General features: G+C 32.1%; 2 protein-coding genes, 1 non-coding gene and 1 pseudogene across 4 annotated transcripts; 3 read left to right on the top strand and 1 right to left on the bottom strand.

The window, feature by feature from the left end:
* The first annotated feature begins 484 nt into the window (after window positions 1–484).
* On the top strand, window positions 485–3,668 carry LOC109816261 (uncharacterized; annotated as a pseudogene).
* A 160-nt stretch (window positions 3,669–3,828) lies between these two features.
* Window positions 3,829–3,908, top strand: TRNAL-UAG (transfer RNA leucine (anticodon UAG)). Its single transcript has one exon. It is a non-coding gene; the product is annotated as a tRNA-Leu (tRNA).
* A 29-nt stretch (window positions 3,909–3,937) lies between these two features.
* Window positions 3,938–8,225, top strand: PLR1 (NAD(P)-linked oxidoreductase superfamily protein). Of its 2 annotated transcripts, XM_020381181.3 has the most exons (9): window positions 3,940–4,200; window positions 4,287–4,515; window positions 5,278–5,371; window positions 5,486–5,609; window positions 6,155–6,256; window positions 6,546–6,697; window positions 6,810–6,903; window positions 7,644–7,825; window positions 7,910–8,225. In XM_020381181.3, the coding sequence occupies exons 1-9, from the start codon at window positions 4,096–4,098 to the stop codon at window positions 7,911–7,913; spliced, it is 1,086 nt and encodes a 361-aa protein (XP_020236770.1). In that variant the 5' UTR covers window positions 3,940–4,095; the 3' UTR covers window positions 7,914–8,225. The 2 variants fall into 2 exon arrangements, with proteins under 2 accessions (XP_029130787.1, XP_020236770.1); XM_029274954.2 differs by lacking the exon at window positions 6,155–6,256 and having other exon boundaries at window positions 3,938–4,200.
* Window positions 8,226–8,937: 712 nt separating this feature from the next.
* Window positions 8,938–12,021, bottom strand: LOC109816252 (ubiquitin-ribosomal protein eL40 fusion protein). Its single transcript, XM_020381180.3, has 5 exons — window positions 11,794–12,021; window positions 11,629–11,715; window positions 11,142–11,244; window positions 9,346–9,412; window positions 8,938–9,200 (listed from the first exon to the last, which is right to left on the bottom strand). Exons 1-5 carry the CDS (start codon window positions 11,894–11,896, stop codon window positions 9,174–9,176), a joined length of 387 nt encoding a protein of 128 aa, XP_020236769.1. The 5' UTR covers window positions 11,897–12,021; the 3' UTR covers window positions 8,938–9,173.
* Window positions 12,022–23,681: the final 11,660 nt, after the last annotated feature.

Genomic DNA, 23,681 nt, shown 5'->3' on the forward strand with positions numbered 1-23,681 from the left:
TCTTCAATACTTAGCCACCTAATTTAGAAAGCAACATAAGAATAATGACATGGGATAAAAAAAATTTCGTCAACAGATCCAAACAATAAAAGAGAAATAGGTCCACTATTGACAGATACTTAGTTATTCCCTAACAAAGTAACCTCCAATTTAGCTGGAACTAACAATCAAACAAACAATATAATATCTTTCCACCAACGATTTTTGGCAGCCACTACATGAGTGTAGCTCAGCTGAATGATCAGTGAGTTGTTTCTTCCCCCTTTTCCTTCAATTAACTCCCAAAGAAATAGTTAACTTCTAAAACATGAATATAATGATGTGCATATATGGACCTTGTTATGTGTCATTTTTTAAGTTGTTGTTAACCCTTTTTTCTTTTCTTATCACTTTTATTTCTTAAGATCAACAATGGTATAACCAAAGCTTTTAAATATATGAATGCTCTTAATTATTTTAGATTATCACTTCAACAACTTTTTTAATGAAGAAAGGGAAAATTAATGTTCTTGTACAAGCTGAAAATATGATACAACTATTAGGTGACAATGCATCAGCAAGGTGCTAATGCCATACCAGAGTGGAAAATATTAAAATTCCAATTACTAGCAAAGCCACTTAGGAAGACTCATGATCAGTTCACTCTTCTGGACCTGCAGATTTACTTTTTACCTGTCAACTAAGTTGTTGGAAATTAATTACCATATAAGCTCCTAAAATAAATATTTCATAAATTAATTTTCTTTAAATGTTATTAACTTTTGAATTAATTTGACAGACCAAATATACATTGCAATGACTACTTTAAATTTTAAAGGACTTATATGACATGCTATATTTTTTAGGTCAATTTGGCTAGTTTTTTTTCCTCCTTCCTTTGCTTATAAAAAAGCAATAGATACGTGTGCTTGTGAGGGTGACAATTGATAAGCAAGTAGTTCCTTCTACAAACAAAATAGTATATGGTCGATAGATAGGCTACAAGTAAATGAAGCAAGATAATTTCTTTCTACTTAACAAAAGATAGTAAGAGCCACACGGTATCTTATCCCATAGGTCATATTGATCCTTCCATTAGAAGTTGTCAAGTTGCAATAACGTGATAGAAATGGCTGAGATACTTTCTTTTATGGCTAGCTAGCTATATGTTCTGCATTTGATCCCACCTTATCAGACTTTTAAATCACACAATTCTTTTTTATTTATTGGTGGCAAACAACAAATAAAAAAAATGTTGTAAAGCTTCACTTGCTAGGAGGCACAGAGGAAGAAAAACAAAAAGATAGAGAACAAGAGGAGGTTTAGTGATGAACATATAAGATCACTATAATGCATATTTGAGTCAGATTCAAAGCTTGAGCCAAGGAAGAAGTTGCAGTTGGCAAGATATCTTGGTCTACAACCTCGCCAAGTTGCCATATGGTTCCAAAACAAAAGGGCAAGGTGGAAATCAAACGTATAGAGCAAGAGTTCAGGAAACTCAAAGATGAATATGACAATTTAGCATCAAGGTTTAAGTCCTTAAAGAAAGAGAAGGAGTTTTTGCAATTAGAGGTAATTAAGTTCATGGTTCTTTAACAAGACTAGTTCTTAATAAAGCATGTGACCCTTAATTGTGTTGTTTTTTTTATGAACAGTTGGAGAGGCTAAGTGATTTGGTGATAACATCTCATGATGGTGGAAGGAAAAACAAGGGTGCCAAAGAAAACAACATTGGAGATTGTGGCTCAAGCAATGGATATAGCTGCTAGAAGGCTGAAGCAAAACCAATGTTTTCAAATCAGGGTTTGGAGGACAAAATATGTGTGTATTCAGATGACCAAAATGAGAATAACATCATAAGGGGCGAGAAATATGAGGACAAAGAACACCAACTTCTTAGAATGGATGATGACCATGAAGAGATGCCATTGGCATCACTTGAGAAGTGGTATAGTATTATGGACCACAGTGGCATCTTGGACCAACCATGTAGCAATTCTCAATGGTTGGACTTCTGGACTTGAAAAGTGAACCACACTTTGTGTTGTATGTATGATGTTTGTTTCCTCCAATAAGGAACAAAGATTGGTTGGAACTTCTGCTACCAACAGGTAAAAACTCAACATTCCAGCTTTGCAGGATGTCAAATATGTCAAGAAAACTTGAAGCAAAATTTGTAGGCATGATTTGATAGGGAGAGAATTAAGATAGCCTAAATTCAATTGTGTAGAGATTTGAAGAAGAAAAAATGTGGATTGTCTCTATTTGTTCACTTGCATGCCTTTCCCACCCCTTTGTGTGTGTTATTTCTTCTTTTTTCCTTTTCCACTTCAATGGGTTCACTAAAACCTCTTTGTTCTTAAAGGATCCTCTCTTTAATCACCTTAGCTTATGCCCATATTAACAAGTGTGATCTTTATAGGGACTCAAACAAAATGAATGAATGTTGTAATAAGATATTGCTCAAATTCATGAAGTAGTGTGAATATGTTAATTTCAATTTCTTGGCTTGTCTTATAGACCTATTTCCATTATATACTATGTATGGAATAAATGCAACTCATAATCCTACCAGATCAACTTTGTTTAATAGTATCACTAGATCGTGCAACGCAGCGTTCTTAAGCAGTTAGCACTAAATATGAAGGATAATTACAAGTCCTGAAAGGGAATTGTTTAAGTTCATCTGATTTTCATTAGATAGTTTGATTAGCTTAAAGTGAATTCATTAATATATGTTGTGTTAAAACACTAGAATGTTGATGTAGTCAAACTTAGTGAAGCCTGAGACCAAATCGCCTTAGATTTTAATTTTTTTAATCATTCTATTAATGTGAAATATTTAGTTTTAGTCGCTGTCTAAAAATCTGCTAGAGCACCTTTGAATTGAAATTTAAACCTTAGAGTTAGACTATGATATATAGTGCTATAAATACACTTATATATGTTCATTCAACAATAGCATGAAGAATTACGGCACAACCTTGTATGTTTGTTGATTGATAGTTGATACACAACGTGAGAAGGGAAACATAGTACAGTTGAAGAAAGGGCTTAAGAAAAAGGTATATTGAAAAAAAAAGAAATACTTCTATTTTTTTTTAATTCGTGTATAGTTTAAATTGGATTAAAAACATATTTTTAAGACTATTTTCCTATGTTTCATCTTTAGTTATATTATGTCATGAATATGTTTAAAATGAAATAAAACAAGTGTTATCATCCTATCCGATCTTTTAAATTTCAGCAAATCAAATACCATTATCAACTATAATACCATACAAATATCTATCTCTTTGAGTAAGTTTGATGTTGTTGACATTAAATATTGAGTAATTTAACCGTATAGCACTTGAAATATTAAAAATAATACTATTATTCACATATAGTTACATTCAATATTATATTTATTAAATTAGAAGGCATTGAAGGAGTGTCCTTATATTTTTATTGATTTGAACTTCACCTCACATTCATCGCTTATCCTAATTCCTACCCCATATTAAACAACAATCATTTTAACAATATCATAAATGCACATCAAATATGAAGTGAACCCAGTGAACCAATACTTCAAATGTATATGATAAGTTCCTGTCTTCCGCCAAACATTTTCATCAAACATCCTACTTTATTAAAAAAATAAAAATAAAAAGTGGGGATTAAGGATTTCTTTGTATTAAATTTATACATAAATATCATTTTGACGTGTATTTATTTTACTTTTTTTATTGAACTGGATTCTATTTTTTTCTTCTTTAGACTGAAAAAAAATTATAGAATTACGAACACTTAAAAATGCATCATATCTTATAAATAAATTAATTTGGATTAACCTCACAACATGACAGTTTGGCCGAGTGGTCTAAGGCGCCAGATTTAGGCTCTGGTCCGAAAGGGCGTGGGTTCAAATCCCACAGCTGTCAAACCTTTTGTTATTTTTTAATTTCTTTTTCCGGTTTCTATACACAAACCAAACTGATCCATAACGAGATCGGAGACTCAACTGTTACCACACACACACAAGACACAAACTAACCAATTGATACAACGTTGTGCTGGTAACTGGTGTTCTGTCGGGTGCATGTGCATCTATCAGTATTTCATTCAGCAATGGTAGTCTCAGTTTGTAGTATCAACACTAACCCCATAGCATTAGCAACACCATCTTTCTCTTTCAAGTCTCTCAAGTTCCCTCCCTTCTGGCCAACGCAAAAGGTAAAAACAATTTTCCTTTTATGTCATGTGATGTGATGTGATGTGAGTAACAAGGTAGCTTGAATGGTTGGTTTTGGTTGTGGCAGGTGAAGATGGGTCCTCTGAGTGTGTCTCCGATGGGGTTTGGAACGTGGGCATGGGGCAATCAGTTTCTCTGGGGGTACCAGGAATCCATGGATAACGAGCTCCAACAAGTCTTCAACATGGCTGTCGACAACGGCATCAATCTCTTTGACACTGCCGATTCTTATGGCACTGGAAGGTTAAATGGCCAGAGCGAGAAGCTTCTGGGGAGGTTCATTCGAGAATTTCAAGGTTCATCTTGCGTTCCTTTCTCACTTTCATTTAGTTTGGTATGTATTCTGTTGTATATTGCAGTGCCGGTGTAAGTAAATGATTCAGTGTTGGAGATCACACTAAATAGTGATATTTAGCGGCCAAAATAGTGCATATATAAACGGAAAATATCTTTACTCTGTGAGTTAGATTTTGGGATTAACCGATTAAGTTATTTCAAATTCATATACTAAGATAATGTGAGATCTTATCCTAGTAAAAGTTGTTAGCTTTATTGGGCTATTCATGATTGAACCACATGTAAATATTTAGTACAACTCGCTTGAGATTTCTCGTCCTCAATTTGAAAGGAGTGTGTTAGAGATCTTATATAAATTAATCATATGACTAAAATAATATATACAAGTGAGAGATAATTTTCACTCTTTAAACTGACTTTTGTGGTTGAGTTAGAACCGATACCAAATTCAGTTCCTAAGACGTTGTAATGTAGGATGATTTTGTTTTTTGATTTAGGGTCTGTTTGAATAAGTCCTCCATAAGTATTTCTAGGAGAAGACAATAAAAATAAATGAAATAAACTTCTCCAAATACTAAAATTTTCTTATGTATAAGCTAATTGGGAGAAGTTTTCTCATATTAGCTTCTCCAAAATAAGTTTTTTAACTTATATATGCATAAGTTGTGATAGAAGTGTTTTTTAAACTAATATGACTCTACAAAGTTTGCACTATTTTGGCTATGATATAGTGATAGAAGTATTTGGCTATTTTATCTCAGAGCAAAAGGGGAGCCAGCGTGATATAGTGATTGCTACAAAGTTTGCAGCATATCCATGGCGCCTTACACCAGGGCAGTTTGTGAATGCTTGCAGGTATTGGTTTCCATTAAATCATTCCTGAGCCTTCCATCCAATCTCCCACAACAAATATTTCTGGATTTATTTTCATTGCCTATGATTTTGAACTTGGATGAAACAAATTTCCAGGGCGTCACTAGATAGAATGCAAATTGATCAAATTGGGATAGGACAGCTACATTGGTCAACTGCAAACTATGCTCCTTTGCAGGAGATAGCTCTTTGGGATGGTTTAGTGGCAATGTACGAGAAGGTTACGATAATTCATTATTAATAGTAGGGTTCTTGGTATATACAAATAGGATTTGAATCCTCTGATTGCTCACTTTAAAGGATAAAGTAACAAATCTTAATTGTTGACGAAAAATCAGTAGTTGATATTTCAACTTATCCTTAATTTGTTATGCATATGCACATAATATTAATGGTTAGTTTTCTCATCAAACTATTGAAATTTGTAACTTTACCCTCTAAAATGAGTTGTCCCCTTTAGAAGAGCCACTTCCAAAATAAATAAGACCTTGAGTGAAACATTGTTTAAAGACTTTGTCCTATCTAATCATCATACCTAAGTCTGCGATGCTACATAACTATTGTAAACCTGAAAGGGAAGGACACTTTTTCTTAAAGCACTGAATGGGGATAAAGTAATTAAAGGTGCTTTTGATCATATATTCTTTTTTAGTTTCAGATGAGCATATTAAAATATTGATTGCAATGGTTATGTCTTGTAGAAAAATATTAGTTTAAATTTCTTAAATGATCAGAGTTCCTGTACTCATTTATGCTGTCATTTAGGGATTAGTTAAAGCAGTTGGAGTGAGTAATTATGGACCAAAGCAGCTTTTAAAGATACATGATTACCTGAAAGACCGTGGAGTCCCCTTATGCTCAGCCCAGGTATAAAATTATGCATAGATGTAAACTTTAAATTCAAATTTTGCTAGAAATGATGGGAAAGTAGTCTGAACTAGTGAACTCTTACATATCGTTGAGAGACTTCAGAGGAAAAGTACTTGGGACAAAACTATTGATTATAATTTAATATCACGCTTTGTTGAGTTTCTGAAAATGATATCAGTTTAGTGAACATGAGTTGCTTGAATAACTTGAAGCAGTTGTGAATTCCAGGACATCAAGCTATCCTGATATTCTCTTATTAACCTTCTTTTTAATTTAAACATTTCAGGTGCAATTTTCTTTGATAAGCATGGGGAAAGATCAACTAGAGATCAAGAGTATATGCGACTCTCTGGGTATTCGCATGATTGCTTATAGTCCTCTAGGACTTGGAATGCTTACTGGGAAATACTCACCATCCGAACTTCCTAGTGGGCCAAGGTGTGTTGATATTTAAGCAAATATATTATAGAACGCTAGAGTGATAAACTTCATAACCTAATGCATTATTAGCTTTTCTTGTAGTAGTTTTGTAATTAATCTCATTTCACAGGGCGTTGCTATTTAAGCAAATACTTCCGGGACTGGATCCTTTATTGAGTTCCTTGAGAAATATTGCAAATAAACGGCGCAAAACCATGTCACAAGTAATCCTTTTCCCCTTTATTTTACCTTTGTATGCTAGAAATATCTTAAAGCTGTCTTATGACTGTCGAATAGTTAGATGCCACAAAATATATAATCTTAGTCTTCAGGTATATGTAGTAATATATTTTATTTGTGTGGAAAGCACACCGACCACCAAAATCTAATTTAATCACATTTAGGCCCTCGTAGCTTGGCCAGCTTTTGTATAACATGTTTTGATCCAATTTTGCAATCATATTCAGGCTATAAGCATCTTTCTTCGGTCTCTCCAGATCAGCCAATACTAAACTCTGCATAACAGAAAACCAAGATCCTATTATTCAAGGAACCTTGTACATCACTTCACATATTATCCAATTAAAGGATATTATCATATTATGTCTTTTTTTTTATCAGCATTAAAGGATAGTATGTATTATCTTGCTTCATTGATATCTTGAGTCAGAAAGGAACGACTACATCTTATCCACTATAACATGAGAACTACAGCTGCTTCATTATCAGGATCAACCACCTAGAAGCCAACTTTTAATGTCACATTTATGTTTTTAAATGCCGTGCTTACCTACGCAACTTACTTTTTGAAAGGTTATAAAGTTCCCTTTTACAGAACCACCGACCAACCCAATTAAATGTCTTTGTTTTAGGTGCGCGGAAAATGACAATGTTGACCACCTACTTGACCAACCTTGCCTGAGTAACATACCTTATCATCTCATTCTTTACGTTATCATGTCAGGTTGCTATAAATTGGTGCATATGCAAAGGTACTGTTCCAATTCCTGGAGTCAAGTCCATTAAACAAGTAGAGGAAAATTTGGGTGCTCTTGGATGGCGCCTCTCCTCAGACGAGTTGCTTCAGTTGGAGTATGCAGCAAACGAATCACCTCGCAGGATGATCCAAAACGTTTTCCAAACTAGGTATACATTATCCCATTTAACAAAATAGAAAGAGAAAGATGTTGAAATATTAAAATGTTTTACACAACTTGGCATTCATAACAGATAATACATGGAGCGAGACCTCAGCACAAGGTGCGGACGAAAAACAACGCGTAATCTTACACACGTATGGTCACAGGTTTATATCATCTGGTATCATGAAAGGTGTAGAGCATGCAATAATTCGATAGTTTCACTAGTCCAGGATAATTGACAATGAATCCTTCTGATTGTGAGTGTCATACATTAGGTTTAAACTAAAGAACTTGCGACCAAATTGTGATTCCCCAAAGTACCTCTGGACAATCATGTTATCATAATATTGTTTTATTGTTTAAAATTATACCAACACACAAAAAAGACTGTTTAATGAGAACCATATCATCTGCCTAGTAGTAAGAATAGGATGCTAAGATAGTACTCCATTTTTTTTTATGACATTTATAGTTATACAAGAATTAATTTTTCAAAATATTTATTACTTATTTTTCTGTTATATCCTTTAAGTAATTGAAAAAAATATAACTACATTAAGAATTAATAAACATTGTTCAATAATCATACATTAATTATCAAGAATAAAAATATAAAAAAAAATTAATAAGTCATTAATTTTTAAAAAAATGACAATAAAAATAATAAAAAATAATGTCAAAATAACTATGAATGAAAAATGAAAAGAATATATACTAAATCTTAAGTTCAAATCTTATTTTTATTATTGTAATTTTTTAATTTCTATGGATAAGACAAAAATAACTTTTTAATGTGCAATGCTAAATGAAGTTTTCTATACTTACCAGCCACGCTTGCATTCACAACTACTGAAAAATAGAGAATTCGTTTGCTTTCATATTATTGCATCTTCCGTAATTGATACCTACACAACTTCGTATCAAATGCAAAAACAATGAAACTACTTCCAACTAGAGTCACTGCATATTAGTAACACAACTCAACAAGAAACTCTACTTGTAATTATCGGGCCTGGTCTTTCACTAGTTAAAAAGGAATAAGTACGAGGTATTCAACAATTACAGCTCAGTCTTTCACGAGTTAAAATGAAAAAGGTAAAGTATACCAAATTATGGTGATAGGGAACAAAGACATCACACGCATTATTATCAAAAACAAAACTGTCATCACAAGGAAATGTTGCATAATTGATATCAATCCGTCTCAAACTAAACAAAAATAATAGAGTAACTTTGACTGTCACATTTCCAAAAGATTTCCTACAATACTAAGTAGCTAATGGAGTTATTAGGATTACAAGACAACCAGTAATCCATAACAACGCAGAATTCCTTCGGGCAAGCAGAACAGTCTACTTGATCTTCTTCTTTGGCCTCAACTGCAACACAAAAAGTAAATGCCGTGGTAACTGATAATATCACGGGAATACCGTTAAAAAAAGAAGCACAACGGATAGGGCTAATAAACAATAGATTTTGGATAGTCTACAGTTCAAAACAAACTGCACACGGTGTCTACTATACCTGGTTGCTGTGTCCACACTTCTTTTTCCTGCAGTTCACAGCACGGGGGTGTAGGCGTGCATAGCACCTGCAAAACACATCGATTTATAAGCACAATGGCTGAATTAACATTATACAGAGAATAAACGATATAGATTATGTTAGTTCCAAAAATATAAAATGTTTTTTCCAAATAGTCATTGTCATTGACACTGAACATGAATAAGTTATACTAATTACATTTATTTTCCAACAAAGCATTAGAATTTAACACCTTCCTTCACCTACAAAAGATCAAAACCAGAAGAAAATACTCGAAATTAATGCTTGAACACTAGAACTCAAAAGAATAATTTCAAGAAAATGATTTACAAATCCTATTAACAATTAGGAAGTTCACAGATAGGCAGATATTAGAGGATATATGATTTCACCGAATTTAATTCTAAGACCTCAATCCAAATTCCAAACAAGTTTCATATAAGAAATCATTTGTAAATGAAATTGTCTTTTATTTCAGCTGTGCCAAGACAATAGCAATTATTCAAAAGTCAATTTTGCTACATACGTTTAATGTTATCAAAAAGATTCTGGCTCATATCCCAACATTTATGCACATCAAGATTTCAGTGCATGTAAGGAAGCTAAAGGTAAAAATATGTTCTTGATGTTCATTTGGATGAGGAAAAGAGAGGAAAGAAAATAGAGACGAGAAAATAAGGAAGAAATGGGTAAAATCAGGTGTTTAAAACAAAATATCTTATCCTTGTAATCAGAATTTCTTTATTAAAAAAATCATTACTGTAATTTAATCATTTTTTGCCCTTAAATAATTTATGCAAAAGTTAATAATGTTATTTATTGTGGTTAATCAATTATTCTACACCAACAGATTGGCATCTTTTCATCTATATCCAACACTCAAGGTGATCAAGAATGAGTAGATATGGGACAGGACAGGGTGGATTAGATAAATAAAAACACTTGAAATCAATTGAGATGGGTGTGATTGATGGGGAAATGTTTTAAACAGATGGAATGAGAAGACAGAAACATAAAGTGTAAACAGAATGTGTCCTGCCAAGTTCTCATGACAACATTGCAAAGAAGGAAAATTTGGGTAGAACACACCCAAACTGACCTCTTCCATCCAAATGATGGATAACTGTTTTTTCTCTCCTCTTTATCTATTGATCAAAACAAAGAATTAAGGAACTAGAACATTCTAAAGTCTTGGGAAGAGATGCCTAAAACCACTTACCTCACTAAAGATAAGAATAACATTAGACAAGAATAAACAAAGAAAACAATTGACTATTTTGCATTTGTTCTTTGCATAAATCAAGTATTTAAACACATCCTTCATTGGGGGAGTTCTTGTGTTATGAAACAAAGTCCCAGAGACTGTTTCTTGGTTAACAATCCCATTCACAAACAAAATTGTGGATTGTTAGGAATATTGGATGGTTGTGAGTTTGCTGGTGAAGATCTTGAAATCAATTGAATCACAGATCTTCATGAGCTGTTCAAGTGCAAGTGTGCATCCCACAACCAAGCAACCTTGTCATGAGTCTCTCGCACTATAACTAACATCTCTGTTATTCATCTTCCCAGTTTGACTTCATTTGGATTGTTTTCTAACGTGTTGTCAAAAACTTGCCTGACTTGTAACTTTAACAATATTATAACATTGAGTTATATGTGACTTTTCAAAATGAGTTCTATGGCACCTTTGACTACACATACTTTATAAGGACAATATTTCTAATTACTTCTGAAAACATCAACAGATTCAGTACAAGGATATGTAAACTTACTTGCGGCAAATCATCTTATCCTGGTTATATTTCCTAGCCAAAGCCATCAAAGATGGCTCAATAATACCACCACGAAGCCTCAAAACAAGATGCAATGTTGACTCTGCAAAATAGAGAAACCAAACAAATAAGGGCACACAGTTGAAACTAGAGTCATTGAGCATAATTAACAATATTAGGGGTCTGGTGTTCTCAGTAAGTAGGACCAAAGTGCTAGTGTCTGACACTATAAAGTAAAGCATTTGAAAATTGTAAAATTTACACGCCCATATTTCATAAAGACTATTATGTTAATTATCAATTTTCCAACTCCAACTTACCACCTACTCCAAACACACAACCTTGACATTCATACACATATATGACTATATACAAATTCTACAAAACATATAAAAAACCAACAATTACAGCATTCAAAATATTTAACATATTAGTTCAATTGATATGGCCAAATAGTACGCAATTTCGAAATTGAGATATTCCAAACCTTTCTGAATGTTGTAATCGGCGAGGGTACGGCCATCCTCAAGCTGTTTCCCTGCGAAGATCAACCTCTGCTGATCCGGAGGGATTCCTAAACAATGAGAAACAAAATGAATCAAACAAGAGAGAATGATAATCAATAAAACGTATCGTTTAGATTAAAGCGCACCCTCTTTGTCCTGAATCTTAGTTTTGACATTATCAATGGTATCGCTTGACTCCACCTCAAGGGTGATGGTCTTCCCGGTTAGAGTTTTCACAAAGATCTGCATCTTTCCTCCCTCTCTTCTCAACTTACTATTAGGGTTTCTAGTGTCTGTGTACGTAATATATATATAAGGGGTAGAATTTTAATTTTTTTTATTAGGGTTTTCAGAACTCGGTGTTTGGATACCCAGGTTATGCTACTCCAGAACTAATTCCGTTGTTTGTCTCTAGCATGGTTTTAAATTGCGGACCGCAACACCTGTTGCGGCCGCAATATTGCTGTTGCGGCCTTGTCCGCAACGGCATCGGACCGCAATTGCGATGATACTGGAAATCACACATTTTTTCGCAACGTAACGGTGTTGCGTCCGCAACACATCTGCAATGCACCGCAATACATCCCCAATACGATAAATTGATACTATAATTTTAAAATAAATTAAATTATTCATTAAAATAATAGAATATTTTTAAAAAAAGGAATTAAAATATATAAATCCTTAAAAATAAAATATATATTGATAATTATAAATTTTTTATATTTAGTGAAAATAATTAATAATTTCACACCGCAATAGCCGCAATCCGCATCGCAATACCCGCAATACCCGCAACCGCAGTAACCGCAACCGCGACCGCAACCGCAATTTAAAACCATGGTCTCTAGTCTCTGGATTTTAAATATATTTAATTTATAATTAATTACACTAACTCATCTAAGATATATAAATCCCGGCCCACCTTGAAAACGGGCCAGGCCGGGTCAAAAAAATTGAAATTTTATAGTAGGTGGATATATTTCAACCCGGCTCACCCGGGATAAACCTGTGATGGGTCGGGTAGCCCACTAACCCATCATTTTTTTTTTGCAATAAAAATTTAAGTATGATTTGTAGTTAATTTTGAATGATAGGATATTAAAAAATTTTATTTTAAAATTTTATCATGATTTATATTTAATTTTGTATGATGAATTATGACTTATGACTATTAATGATGCTAATTTTATGACTATTATGTTAATTTATAATTAATTTAAAATTATGAATTTTATTGATAATTTTTTTTTAATTTTTGGTGGGCTTGTGGGCTGGCCTGGCCTGTATAACCCACCAACCCGTGGTAGGCCAGGCCAGGCCAAATTTTTTTTTAGAAAATCAAAAGTGGGCCGGCCCACATGGGCCGGGTTGGCCCATTTTGACAGCTCTAATATATATCTATGATATAAACCTCAAGCGTGTGGTTCAGCGATAGGGGTTGATCCACGCTTAAGCAATGTCAGGGATTCGAATACTGCCTTGTGTATGCAGCTGCGTTAAATCTTGGGATTAGTTATCTCACCCTTTGAGGTGTCTCTAACGTAGCGAGGAGATTAGTCATTGCTATCGGCGACGGATACTCCAAGGACGAACCTAAAAAAAAGATATCTATGATAATATACAAATGGATGTAGAGATTTCATTTTTACTTTTTAATAATCAATTTTATTTTTTAACATCATACTCATCTTTTATTATTACTTTATTTATTTAATTCTAAAAATATCCTTAAATTTTAGGTTTTATTCTACTAGTATTCTATCATTGTAATCCACCAATGTTCTTTCTTTGTAATGTCAAAGGATTATTTTTCATCTTAACATTTTATCTTTATATTTTTGTTATTTATTGTTTATCTTTTATTTTAATTATTTTATCTTTTATCTTTTATCTAAATAAAACATGTAGAATTGGTTGCTTGACTAATTCCAAAGCCATTTTTGAATCTGAAACCAAGAGGACAGACTGATACCTTCTATTCCAACATAATTGAAGACTATGTAAAATAGCTAACAATTTAGCTTTAAGGCTAGTAGCCACTCCAATATCTGTCTTAAATCCCCACAACCAATTACTATTAGAATTCCGAGCTAAACCTCTAAAACCTATGGGTCTTAGATTCCCAAGAGAGCTTCCATCAACATAGACACTCACTTGAGGACCACCTCCGCCAGCACACATGAAACCCACTCAAGGACTTTGCAGGTTGGTGTCGCCTCCGTACAAGGTGTAAAGACAGTTTGCATGATTATATACAGCTCATGAATCTATCGAATTTGACTCGACGGCCTCCCAACGAGCCCGTTAAACACATGAGTATTGCGATCTTTCCAAAGCTGCCAACAAATGATTACTGGTAAAATGTGAAATTTCTTGAAACACCGAAGCATCCAATCCAACCAAGACACATTATCATTCCATCGAATCACCTTTATCAAGCCAAAGACCTTCCAAACCCAATCAGCACCACCACACTTAAAGAGTATATGTTGCATGTCTTCATCTGCGCCACCACACCGCGGACACGTCATGTCCTACCCCACATGATGATTAACTAGGCAGTTACGCATAGGTCAAGTTTGTTGTCCGACCTGCTAAACAAAGAAGATAATGGATTCCGACATAGGGAGTCTCCAAATCCATTGCCAAGTACCCCTTGTTGCAACTCTAGCATCACACAACCACCTATAACCGGCTCTGGCAGTGTACTCTCTGTTAACAGAATTGCTCCACACAATAACATCCTTCGCATTAGGATGGAGGCATAGTGTAACAGTCTGAAGGCGTGCCTTGGTCTCATCTGACAACCACAAATACAATTTCTCAAGAGCCCAATGTCCATCATCCCAAATGTCACACACACGAATATTAATATCCTGTAGATGAACAAAAGGAACGGAAGGAGCAAGGGATGTGCCATAAAACCAATTTGTAAACTAGAAACTACTATGTCCATTGCCAAGCTGCAACTGAAATCCAGGTTGTAAAATATCATATGCCTTTTGTAAGGACCCCAAAAAATATGAACCCAAAAGTTGCAGAAGTGATGTAACATTATCAGCATGATATTTAGAGTAAATAACTTGCACCCAAAGCTTGGTAAGATGGGCAAAGAGGTCCCAAATCAACTTTCCTAATAATGAGGTATTCTTAAAACGAGCCACACATACTCCCAACCCATAAGTATGCGGGGGTCCTTTGTCATATTAAAGAATTAATGGCCAAAGCATGGGCTCTTATTCTAGTTCATTCTTGGATGGAAGGAAATATGTGTTCAGACATGCTTGCTAAAATAGGGCCTAATTCTGGGATTGCGCTTAAGGAGCTCAAAGATCCTCCGACTGTGTTAGAAGCCCAGCTCTTTGCTGATGCCATGGGTCTCCCTATGTTATGAGAGTAGTGTGCCTTTTACTTTATCTTTCTCTTGTTGGCATTTAAGTATCAAAAATAATAATAAAAAAACATGTAGAGACGCAAAGTACTTTGATGTTACTAGTTAGAGATAACTAAGGTTGTCAATAGAGTGGGACAGATATAAGTTGGGATGGAAAAATGGGTCAATTCGACCTGTCATTGACCTGCCAAAAATGGGTCGAGTCGGGCTAGCCCACCATAAAAAAATGGACCACAAACTTTAGCCTGTCCCACCTAAAGGCAAGCTAGTATGCCAACTCACCAGTTCACCAAAAAAAAAAGGAAAAAGGAAAGAAAAAAATTGTATATTTGTTTTGAATTATTCTTTAGCATATTTTTTTCTCAATATCTAAGGACTTACATAAATCAGTCCTAAATAATTTAAAAAAATTTAAATTACATATAATAAAATAAATCAAATGCACAACAAAATTGTTGTACAATAGATCACAAATTATAGAAAAAATAAATCTGAAGTGACTTTATTAAATTTACATTAAAAATAATAAATAAAAAAATAATATAATAAATTAAAATTTTAAAAAATGGTTGGTGGGCGAGGCAAGTTGGCAAGCCAAAAAACCTGGCTTGACCCACCAAAAAATTGGTGGGACAACGAGTTGACATGCAAATTGTAGTCCATTTGCCACCCTTAAGTATAGGTAGTAATCCCTTAGTACCTGCTTTGTTAGATAAATATTAACTTCATACTCATTCTCATATCTGTACAAGTATTCCTTAAGTGTGTATCGCATATTTTTCAATATCTTTGAGTATTCGCATATATCCATGGATATTTATTTTTTTTAAAAATAAAAAATATTTTAATAATAATTTTTATTTATTATAATAATTTGTTTAAAAATAATAGTTTAAAAACCAAGACATAAATTATTCAAATATTATACATAATTTTATTAATCAAGATTCTTCAATTTAAAAACTAAATTTAATTGTTAAAATATTTTATTCTCATAAGTTTTAACAAATTTAATATGCAATTGTGCAATTGAATATTTGCAGGTATCCACAGATATAAATACTATAATACTTGTATTTGATCCATTAACATGCGGGTATAGAAAATATTTATACACGTTATTCACAAGTATCTATTTATAATATTAATTTTTTACCCAAATTTTAGCTGTAGATATCTATGGATACATAATTTTTTACATCCTTAAATATAACCCTTTATTTATGTTACTTTTAGTTAAATAAGGTGAGTGTTACATTGTATTTTTTTATTTTAACAAGAGATGTTATTAAAATATAGGTGAGTGTTACATTATCAAAAATGTGAGAGATGTAAACAAGAAGGACACAACGAACACAATTGTCCACTATAATTTTATCGTCAAGACCATTGATGTCATAATTTGTATAAAAAAATGTTGATGTTGTTTAAGTTTGTTTTATATAATATTTGCAACAATGTTGGAATATTTAGCATCATTGTTAGTTTACTTTTGTTAAAATAGATACATAATAATAATTAATTTTATAATAATTAAAGCAAAGAGTCAGATTGATGGAAATATGTCAAGGCCAAAGAATTCATGAGGTGATATTTTAAAGGAACTAAGAGGAATGGGATGATTTTGAAGACATTTTCATATGTTTGTAAATATAATAGTTACTTGTATAGGTTTATTTTGCCTTTGTATATTTGAGGCATTTTGTTTCCTTTTTATAGATCATTGTATAGGGAATTTAGAGTAGGTTCTTTAGAGACTTTTACTCCATTTGACCTTATATTGAAGGTCACTTTTTTTCTATTTTTTAGTAGTAGAAGTGGAGTGACAAATAGCAAGGCTTGAGGGTGTGATTAGCAATTAGGCCAGAATTGGATTTAGGTAAAATTTTACATATTGGACTTGTTTTACTCCATATTTTTTAAGGATTTGATTTAGTTAGGTCTCACCATTTTGATGAACCTAACTAAACCAAATCAACAATTTTTGAAATAATTAAAGTGAGCAAAACTAGCCAAGGCTGCCTAGCTCTTTGTTTGGCCGGAATTGCTTCTCTTCACTTGAAGCCTTAGGAAGCTTGTGCTATAAGCTTCTAACTTAGCTTGCTTCCCAAGCAAACTAAGATAGAAGCCTGCTCCACAAGCCTCCTAAACTAAGGTGGATGGTCAAGCCATGCCAACCATGGTTCACTTGAACCATGGTTAAGCTTAGCTTCCTTCACAAGCTACCTACTTCTATATATTTCTAAACCTTTCATTTGTAGACACTTTTGGATGTTAATGAACATAATTTTCTCTCAAAATTCTCTCTTCCAAGAGCTAAAACCGTGGAGAAACTTTCTCCCTTAGGAACCTTCACAAAGGACTTTCCCCTTTGTGCCTTGGTTTCTCACTTCTTTTTCTCCTTTGAGAAGAACCGAACCACTTGGGTGGCTTCTACAAGCTTTGAGGCTTGGTCTTGCTTCTGCCATTTTCAACCATTGATGAACCTCCAAGAGGTAGATTGGACAATGGATGGAACTTGAGGAAGAACAACAACCACTTCATCAAGTCACTTCCATCATAGATAAAAATCTAACAAAATAAAATGATAATTAATTATACATATCCATCAAGTCTCAAATGTGATAAAAATAAAATAAAATGGTAAAATAAATTGAGTGACAATGCTACTCATCATCCTCATCCTCATTATCATTATCCTCCTGCTCCTCATCATCATCATCATCCTCAACATTTTGTTGAATAGTGGTCTTAGGTGAGGTGAAATATCATCTACGTTAATTTTTGGCTTTTCTCCCAAGGTTTCTCCTAACTTCCACCTGAGTTGGTTGTTGATGAGATGCCTCAACAAAAAATTGTGAACACAAGTCTACACTAATCATGAAACTTAAACCTGCACATAAATAAGGTGAATCTAATGGAATAATATAAGGAGTGAATTGTGATCCGCCTTGTTGTGGGGGCATTTGGTGGAACATGGAAGAGTTAAAAGAGATGATGATCCAAATATTTGGGACATCAATTGAGGGTTAGGTGATGGGAATGATGATATCCCTAAAAAATATAAATCTCAGATGTGGTCATTGGCTCCAGTTGCGACTATTGTTGACTAAATCCTAGGGGATTACTAGAACACCCATATTGTTGAGGATGGTACTAATAACTAGACTAGGATTGTGAAGGATAAGAATGATATTGGTAAGGAGCATAGTACATCTCTAGTTTCTTTATAAAAGATTGGGGTAAATGTATTCAGTTGGTTGAGTTGCCCGCCTTCTTTTTGAATTTCCCTTCCTTCCTTGGATGTTGCACGGACATCAATTAGTTCAACCTAAATCCTATTACCCGCAGGTGCAGCTTGGGAGGCAGATTTTATAAAACAAGCATGTTCATCAATTAATAGAAGCAGTCTGTTAGCTTCTACTACTATTTTCTCCATTGAAAAATAGTCATGTTATCAAGAGACAATATAAATGCAAAATATTCAACTACATCACTCTATTGCATAAAAATAAATATAATTTAGTTTAACATACACAATTAATGTGATATCAATATTTATAATAATAATTGCATTAATATAACTAACATACCATCATTGACACAATCACCTCATTGAGATCAATTTGCAGTTTACCCTTACGTGAATACAACCTCATATATTCTAAATTTGGACTTAGTAATCCAACCCGAGGTACAATGAGAGTAAAATGCAAGTTAGCAAGATTTTTCCATTGATGTAAAGTTGGCCTTAAAATCCTAGTCCAGTCGTCAACTTATTTACCACACAGGTCAACGTATGGACATTTCCTGGTGTACTAGGGTCTTGAGATATAGGTTATTGATAACTGAATTGCCTCATTACTCTATCTAGTTGATGCCACTCATAATGAATAAGACAAATGAGAAGACAGACAAACCCCCATATATGATGCCCTTTGAGTGCACTCCACAAGCATCTGAGCTATCAACTCCTCAAACTACGGTTGCTAATTTATCTATAAACAATTTGATAAACATTATATACTTTTAATCAAATAATATTCTTATTTAAAAAAGATAACAAAAAGGACTTACATGTTTTCCCTTCATCAAGTCAAATTGTTTACGATAATATTTCAGATCATCTCAAATATTTATTCCAAGATCGTGCTAGACCATCTAAAATAAAATGAATTTGTTTTATTCATAACCAATTTAACATAAAAATTTGTGTAGTGTAGTACTATTTTACAATTACCTTAAACCAACTACGCATCTGGGAGGAATAGGTAGTGAAACTAGTGGAGCTAGCCTTTGAAAACGTTTTCATGCACACAATTACACAAGAGTGACCAATCCACCAATTATTGTGGTAGTAAAATTGGTCGAAGAGCATAATTGTCAATAAAGATAACATAATGTAGCAACATCCATGTGTAGTTCTTTATCACGTCAAAATCACGTAGTAAACTAACCACCTCAAACTTACCTAAACAGAGCTTCTCTCAACAATATAATACCTCCAATATATCTCAATATCCATTCTCTCACCATGTGGTGCAAATATTAAAAGTAATTGTTATACTCATCCACGACTTTGAGTGTTACACCCAACCATGACAATTTTATGACAAATTGTTTAATTGCATGGTCAAGTGGAACAACCCCTAAATAATTGTAAGCTACATTATATGAAAATTTTCACTATTAAATCGTGTGCATTTCATAATAATGAACAATTATATAAATAATTAAATACAATATGCATAGTTAAATAAATTATGAAATTCTCACCTAATGTTTTTCCATCAACATCACGTGTCGATAAAATTGTTTATCCATCAACATGGAGTCCAACAAGTAGTCCTACCTCTCGGAGAGTAATCATACTCTCCAAAAGGCATATTAGATGTATGTGTCTTTGGTCCACATCTCTCCAAACCTAGCATCGTCTAATAAATGAACTATTTGATGTGGAACTCCATTTATATCATCATGAGTCAAACATGTACTACGAACAAGCTTTCTATTCCATACATGTTTAGACTACAAAGTCACCAAGTCCATCTCAAGTGATCCACAAACAACACGTGTTAAACCTGACGTTTCCATCTACATAAAAAAAATTATTTAAAATATTTATTTGCCTAAAAATAAACTAATACTATAAAAATATTATTGACTAAATAAATATTTTTTTAAAAAAATATTACTGACTATAAAACACAACTTCATAAAATAATATAAAAACATACTCACTACAAAAATGCAACATTATAATATATAAAATATTATACAAAATGTAAATATATAAAAAATGTAACATTATAACTTAAGAAAATTCAACATTTAAAACAAGAAAACACAACATTATAACACATAAATTACAATTTTTTTTATATAGTGTTATACCCAACAACGAAGTTAAAAAAAATAATCAAAATTTAAATGTCATAAACATTGTCGACATATTAATACACACATATATGAGGGGGGTTATAATTACACCCGTGTAACTTTTATTAAGTATTACACCGCTCAATAACTTTATATTAGATGTGAATTTTGTAAATCCAACCGTTAGATTGAAAGTTCATATCTCTTAGATTATATATACAAAAATTTATATTAATCCAAGATGATTTGATACTTCATTTTTATAAAACAAAATTGACGTAATATATTCATTTCAAAATACACTAAAATATGAACACTTCGATTACCTTCAAGTTGTTGTTCAATTTTAACAAAATTTGATATACACGTATAAAGTGATATGAACTTTCAATCTAACGGTTGAATTTACAAAATTCACAATTAATATAAAGTTATTGAGCGGTGTAATACTTAGTAAAAATTACACTGGTATAATTATAACCCCCTCTACACACACACACACACACACACACACACATATATATATATATATATATATATATGAGGAGGGTTCAAACGACATCGGTGTAACTTTAACTAAATGTTACACCGCTCAATAACTTTATATTAATTGTGAATTTTGTAAATCTAGCTGTTAGATTGAAAGTTCATATCATTTTATGTGTGTATATCAAATTTTATTAAAATTGAACAATAACTTGAAGATAATCAAAGTGTTCATATTTTAGTGTATTTTGAAATGAATATATTACGTCAATTTTGTTTTAAAAAAATGAAGTATCAAATTATCTTGGATTAATATAAAATTTTGTATATATGATCTAAAAGTAAAGAGCTTTCAATCTAACGGTTCGATTTACAAAATTCACAATTAATATAAAGTTATTGAGCGGTGTAACACTTAGTTAAAGTTATATCAGTGTCGTTTGAACCCTCCTATATATATATATATATATATATAACCTTAAAAGCAACGTGAATATCATATACAAAAGGAGAACCATAAACCATTGGACCAAATGTCATTTTGATGACATATATGACAAAAACATACTATATATTTGTATAGTATTAAACTTCATTCAATAATAACTAAGTAAATATAAGTTATACAATTGACTTAAATATTTTATATAATGTATTTTAATTTAAAATTATATATTAATTTATATATTTTAATTAACTTATAATTTGATTACCCTATGAGTACTGTATTTGTTCTAAGTATTGTATTGACTACAAATTTTTTAGGAACTTCTTTAAAATATGGTATAAATTTTATTGAAATTTATAGATATAAAATATATATGATATGGATATTTTATTTAAAAAGTTGATAAGACTGAATTATGAAGTTCAATTAGTGACCCACCAGTTCGACCTCTAACCAATAGATCTAGTATCCTGACCAATTTGATGATCGATTCAATTTTTAAAACATTGTTTCTTACCTCTCGCTTCTCCTTACTCCACTCTTTCATCACATTAAACAAAGATTTAATGCTTTATTTTTTTTCTTTCTTAAAATGCATTAGCCACCATTAGGGAGTTGAGACACCCTAACCCAACTCTTTAATAGGGACTTTTAATTATTCTTTAAATAATAAACTAATCAGTACTAGTTAATATTTTGATTGATTAAATAATTAAAATTTTAATTATTTGATGGGTTAATTAGTGGTAGGTTATTAAACGGAGTTGCAATACTAGACTCCTAGTATGATTTAATTAAAGTCTGTGATTTTATTAATTAAAATATATATAACATCATACATATAAAATTATATTTTGCAATGGTGTTTGGTTTCATACAATAGAGGTCTCTTTTGTTGTGGAGAGTTTTGTCATTAACATCCTTATTAGTTTATTTCTTGTTATTCCATCTCAACAACTCCTCCTTTTGTTACTCATCCTTGTTTAAATTAAAATGCGATGGAGAAATTGATTGAAAATATGTAATCATTTATGCGCCGAAGAACTACTATTCTCCTAGTACTAATAGGTGGTTCCTCGTATTCATTTTGCATAATGTCGTCAACAAGAGGGGTGGGCGAGAGTAGGTTACGGAGACATATTTCGTTGTCATGTACATTTTTGTTTTGTCATTTACTATGTTACATTAGATGTGCTACCAACATATGTATTATGTGCATCATTTGGGTCTTCCAACTAGGGTGATAGTGTCAAGTCCAATATTGAGTTTTATGTGTAACATGTCATATATTTTTTAGTTTGTGGTAGTTGTCTAGGTTTTCTTTGATTTTGAACACACTTTTAATACTTTTTTGTCAATTGGTGTATTGGTTTCCTTGCAAGTTTTTATAGTGTTTGTTGTCCAGGTTACAAGATGGTTATGGTGTATTTGATCGGCTATCATAAAATGGATTGGAGTGTTATCCTATTTGTTTGTTGTCATTTTATAATTGAAAAACAAAATAAAATTATATATGAACTATACATTCTTTAATTCCTAATCCTAGATTATAAGAGAAATTTTTTGTACCCTGTATATGGCACCCAAAGGAATTGGGAAAAATAACATCAAGACAATATGTTAACCAAATTTAGAAAACATTGAAGACACAAATTAAGTATCTATATTCACCTCAACAATTTACATGTGATCTAATATAGATTTATATCTAGTGATTAATAATAATTTACTCTTCATTCTCTCTATTAATTAATAATTCATAATCAAATACATAAAATACCTTTAATTCTCTCTATGCATATATGATTAATAATTTCACAATATTTCTTTTTTATTTACCAACACTCATAATTATAAAACAACTTAATTAATTATTAATTTTTTTTACTAATTTATTTAAAAATCTTGGAATGTTAATTTATTTTATCAATTGTTACCGTTAATTTTGCTATTATCATTAATTACTATTTATAAAATTATATAATTAATTCAAATGAGTGAAATTTTTTTCCTTAAAAGAAATTTGTACAAGAAATTGTTGGATTTAAAAGATTCCTAAATTGGGTGTGTTAAGCTCAAATTTTCTTGTTAGTGTGCTAAATTCAATATCGAATTATTCATACAATACTTGAATTTAATTATTAAAAAAATAATTCTTAACTTTATCCTTTAATTAAATATGATTATTTTAAGGCGAAATCTTAGGACACGTGTAAAAGAAAACAAAACTTTTAATTATTAATTTATTATAATAATAATAATAAAAAAAGTTGAAATGGAAGAAAATTGTAGAAAAAAAAAATAATGGGAGTTGAAATTGGAAG

This window comes from Cajanus cajan, chromosome 6 (assembly GCF_000230855.2).
Source record: "Cajanus cajan strain Asha chromosome 6, NIPB_CcT2T_4, whole genome shotgun sequence".
Taxonomy (NCBI): domain Eukaryota; kingdom Viridiplantae; phylum Streptophyta; class Magnoliopsida; order Fabales; family Fabaceae; genus Cajanus; species Cajanus cajan.